At 34.5% G+C, this 5,000-nt stretch overlaps 1 protein-coding gene across 1 annotated transcript in view; it reads right to left on the bottom strand.

Moving 5' to 3' along the window:
* Nucleotides 1-271: 271 nt before the first annotated feature.
* LOC145269456 (matrix metalloproteinase-19-like) overlaps nucleotides 272-5,000 on the bottom strand; it is a 50,711-nt gene continuing 45,982 nt past the window's right edge. The window contains exons 10-11 of the mRNA XM_080125131.1: nucleotides 4,018-4,166; nucleotides 272-768 (exon numbers count right to left, since the gene is read on the bottom strand). Coding sequence (XP_079981257.1) covers nucleotides 687-768; nucleotides 4,018-4,166 — 231 coding nt within the window. The 3' untranslated portion in view covers nucleotides 272-686. The remainder of the gene's footprint in view (nucleotides 769-4,017; nucleotides 4,167-5,000) is intronic.

Below are 5,000 nucleotides of genomic sequence, written 5' to 3'. Positions count from 1 at the left end.
TAAACACAAACCTCTTTCCATGTATATTATGTATACGTATATATTTTGTTTAAAAAATGTTGTCTACCAAATTCTTCCTAGAGCTTTTAGTCTACAGACACGAACCTTCATAAATAAGGTATTGGAACCCATGCGAAACTTTATGTTTGGGTTTTATCCCCCGGAAAATCGGTACAAAAATGTGAAAATTAAAGAAAAATAATTTGCCAGGTGAAGGTCGAACGCCGGCATTACGAATATGTATGCATAACGTAATAGCTATTGGTAGATGTTTTAATTTTTAGCATTGCAACAAACCTAGCTCACTCATTCACGACAGTGGCAAAAATAAATCGTAAGCTAAAGGTTTTGGTTTCGATTCTCGGTGGTGGCGCACGAGTTATTTATTATTATTATTTTTTTTTTTAATCATTACTATAAATTGGGTCCAATATAATCTAATAATCACTCCGAAATCTACATTAATCAATATCATATTTAAGCGTATTCTACGACCGGGCAATGCCGGGCGCCCTGCTCGTATATACATATACAACGTTAAAGAGACACGCGTTAAACGGAACTGTTCTGTACACCGCTACAACATACGAGACAATTAAAACCTTGATAAAGTTGATGACACGAAGGGGAATGATGTAGCAAGTAAGGGAATCGAGTCTGAATGAACAAAATAAAGAGAGTGTCGATCAACGTGTACATTTCAAGAGCCTCTGGATCGGGATGCTGCGCTTTGAGGTGATGCGGCTAATAGGTTTACTGGTGTAGAATCTGAAAATTTAAAAGTACGTGAATAAAATAAGCAAAACATACAAGAGAGGGGGTAAAAGAAAGAGCAAATCTAAAAAGAAGCAAGGGAAAATATTGAGAGAACAAGAAACGCAGAAAGAGGACGAAATGCAAAAGAGAAATGATAGAAACAGAATAAAGCGATAGGGAAAGAAATGCAAAAAAAAAAAAAGATATAAAAGCAAAGTGGAATTTAAAAAAAAGAGAGAAAAAAGAGAGAATAAAAAATGAGAAGAGAAAGAAGTAAAAAAAAAAACAAAGAGAAAAATGAATCAAAACAAAAAATAAAAAGAAAACAAACGAACGAAAGAAGGAAGAAAGAAAATGAGGTGAAAAGACAACAACAAAAAAAAAAAGACGCAAATAAACAAATTGGGTAATCTCCAAAAATACCGTTAGGGCTTATAACATGGCCGCCAGAAGAGTCAACAAAAAACTGCGAGTAAAATATATAAAACTCGTAATTTCTGTTTTTAAAGTGGGTTGTCAATTTTCTTTATGAAATATACTTCCAAAATAAACTATTACAGTCGTTTAAAACATAATTTATTTTTTAAAAACAATGTTTACAAAATGTCTACGCACGTTCGTAGACATTTTGTAAACATTGTTTTTAAAAAATAAAAAATAATACTTCTATTATGTTTTAAACGACTGTAATAGTTTATTTTGGAAGTATATTTCATAAAGAAAATTGACAACATTACGAGTTTTATATATTTTATTCGCAGTTTTTTGTTGACTCTTCTGGTGGCCATGTTGTAAGCCCTAACGGTATTTTTGGAGATTACCACAAATTGGAATAACAGACACGGAAGAAAACATCAACATCTCACCATTGCTAGGTGCCACGCATGTTTCAAAGTGCTTTAAAGAATATAAAGTTTGTGCAGAGAAAATACGATCCAGACCTCGACTGGAAGGGTACGGAGCGTACTGAAGTTTTAGAATGCCTATTATAACTTAAATTGTTGTAATCTTATTAAACAAAAAATAATTGACAGCAAACTCAGGACATTTTACATTCGTTTTGTACTATTTTCTGTCAACCACTCGACCTCCCCCTCCTCCTCGTCCTCCTCCTTCTCCTCCTCTCGCCTACGGTCATTTTATGTTTTTTTACGGCATCTAATTTATTGCTATGTTACACGCCCCCTGATCGTTAAAGATCATTTCACATAAACCCGTGCTCCTGCACTCACACCCCCACGGTTTCTAGGCACAGCTAGCTCTTCAAACACGACTAGACACAGTTGGCACTCACTATACGACTAGACACAGCCAGTCCACACTACACGGCTAGCCCACGCTACAAAACGACGCCAGTTCTAAAAAGAAAAAAAAAAAGTCCGGCTCCAATTGTAACTTAATCCTCTCCATAACTTTACGATGCCGTCTTTGAATAAAGCCTAACCCGAATCGTATTTTAATCGGTACATTTTACGACGACGACATTTTTCATAAAGTCCAACCTGAATCGTATTTACCGTATATTTCGGCGTATAAGGTGTAAAGAGGTACAAAATTGGAGCAAATTTTAATAAATTTATCATATATCGGTTGTAAATCATAAAACCATGTTTGTTTAGACTAAGCTAGAGATATCTTATTAAATATTGGTTTTTAAAGATGATCTTTTTTAACTTAAAGGGTCATCTTATACGCCAAAATATACGGTATATCTTTCCATTTCATGACGACGACGCTTTTCTTAAAGTCTATCTGGAATCGTATTTTAATCGCGCTATTTCACGACAACAACATTTTTCGTAAAGTTCAACCCAAATATTATTTTAATTTCTCCATTTCACGACGACGACACTTTTCATAAAGTTCAACCCGAATACTATTTTAATTTCTCCATTTCACGACGACGACACTTTTCATAAAGTTCAACCCGAATACTATTTTAATTTCTCCATTTCACGACGACGACACTTTTCATAAAGTTCAACCCGAATACTATTTTAATTTCTCAATTTCACCACGACGACACTTTTCATAAAGTTCAATTTGAATCGTATTTTAATTTTTTTCATTTTATAACGACAACGATGTTTTTTGTAAAGTCCACCCGAATCGTATTTCAGTCGTATATGGCTACGAATTTTCCAACATCTGCTTTTTCCCTCGGTTCCATCAACTATACATTTCTGCGGAAATGAGTTTATAATTAGAAAAAGTAATTGACTGCTCAGGCATTTATCATTGGTTTTGTTCTATTTGCTGCCAACCTCTCGCCTACTCAGTTTATATAACGTCTTTTTAGGACAGCTAATTCATTGATATGCAAATAAAGCGTATCAAACTTAAATTAAACTAAAACACAGAAGAGATGTTGCGAGTTTATCTCTGCTTTATCGTTATTTTCATGGAAAGTGTTCGACTGAGCTTCAATCTATGGTCCCCCCTCGCCAAACTTTCACAAGAAACACTAGACTAGCTGAAAACATCAATAATTTTCCCCACTCTTTATCTGTGCCTAAACCTAAACATAGATTCCATGATCAAAGCTTCTTTCTTAGAACTGCACGCCTGCTGTGGAATTGTCTTCCGTTTTCCTGCTTTCCAGCTGTCTATAATATGGTTGTCTTCAAGTCCAACGTGAACAAGTTTCTGATGAGCCGTTCCACTTAAGTTAACAAATTTACCGAACTTCCATTACTATCAATTACTATATTGTCCTTTTGACTACTCTACACTCTTTAACCCTTATCCTTGAGTGGCCTATTGGCCTTGATAAGTGGTGATGCCTATGTAAAAAAACAAAAAAAACTTGGAATTTTTTTGTCACCGTATAAAACTAATATAATGACGTCATTTCTGGCAAATTTAAAAAAACTTAACAACTAAAGCTGGAATTCTATATGTTTTGGTTTCAATTCTAACTGACGACACGCATGTCATATTGTTTTTTTTATTTTTGAACTCAATACTATATATTGGGCACAATATAATAATCAATAGAGAATAGGCTTTATAATAATAAACACAAAATCCGCATTCATTAAAAATATATTTAAGCATATTTTACAACCGGATTAGGCCGGGTGCATTAATATATAATATTTAATAGAGAATTGGCTCTGTAATAATAAATACGAAATCTGACTTCATTAAAATATCATATTTAAGCGTATCTTACGTTCAGGCAACGCCGGCCGGCCTTATAGTTCTTTATTAATTCCAGAAATAGCTGTTATCATTGATGAGACATTATTTTATACTTACTTATTCTTAGCAATAAAATTGACAACATTCTCTTCGGAAATGGCTGCATCCAGGTGTTTGGGAATTCGTGCAAATAGCTCATTAACAGCTAATCCGATGCCAGGAGCCAGTTTGTCATGGTACGGTATCCACACATACATATAACCGTCCTGTAAATAATAAAACGATATGAATGGTGTTAAACAGCGCATTCCAAATGTCAGCATTTGTTTCACATTTCATACGAATAACAAAAAAGCTAATATATATATATATATATATATATATATATATATATATATATATATATAGTCATAGAAGTTTTAAAAGCCAAAAACAATATATAATATATTTGTAGTCATCGACATACAGTCCTGTTTCGTTGTATCACAACTCATCAGTGCCGCTAGACTAGCACCTCTCCCGAGCCGAGGATCGAACCTAGAACCGCCTCCGAACCTAAACGAACACCCAGCAGGTCAAGACATACTAATGAAGAAATCATCTCACCAACGAGACGCCAAAAACTTTAACATTAGGACTCGAATTTTAAAATAACCCCCTCCTCCTACCCCCACATAATCCCCTTCCCCCTCTATGTATCCCTATGCCCTCAGCCACACCAGAAATGAACTTCCCAGACCATCCCCCACAAGTTCCTTAAACTCCAAAACTAAAACATTACCAACATACCAAGCACTCCCTCCCACCCTTCCCCCTTGTTCCCTTCCTCTTTTATCCGCCCTTCTCGCACCCCTCCCCTGACCTCATTCACTCTTTCATCCCATAATAGCGAACATTTCTGTAAAAGTCTGAGTAAGCTACGGACGGCCCAAAAAAAAACGGCTTGGTAGCTGAAACAATAATGTAACTTAACAGAAAGACACGGTAATAAATAAAAACGTATATATATATATATATATATATATATATATATATATATATATATATATATATATATATATAAAGAATAAAAATAGAAACATTAAATAAACGAACATTGA

This window comes from Euprymna scolopes, chromosome 45, assembly GCF_053919585.1.
Source record: "Euprymna scolopes isolate OS-2025 chromosome 45, ASM5391958v1, whole genome shotgun sequence".
In the NCBI taxonomy this organism is placed as follows: Eukaryota; Metazoa; Mollusca; class Cephalopoda; order Sepiida; family Sepiolidae; genus Euprymna; species Euprymna scolopes.
The sequence above is the reverse complement of the archived record's forward strand: the minus strand, read 5'-3'. Positions and strand labels throughout refer to the sequence as shown.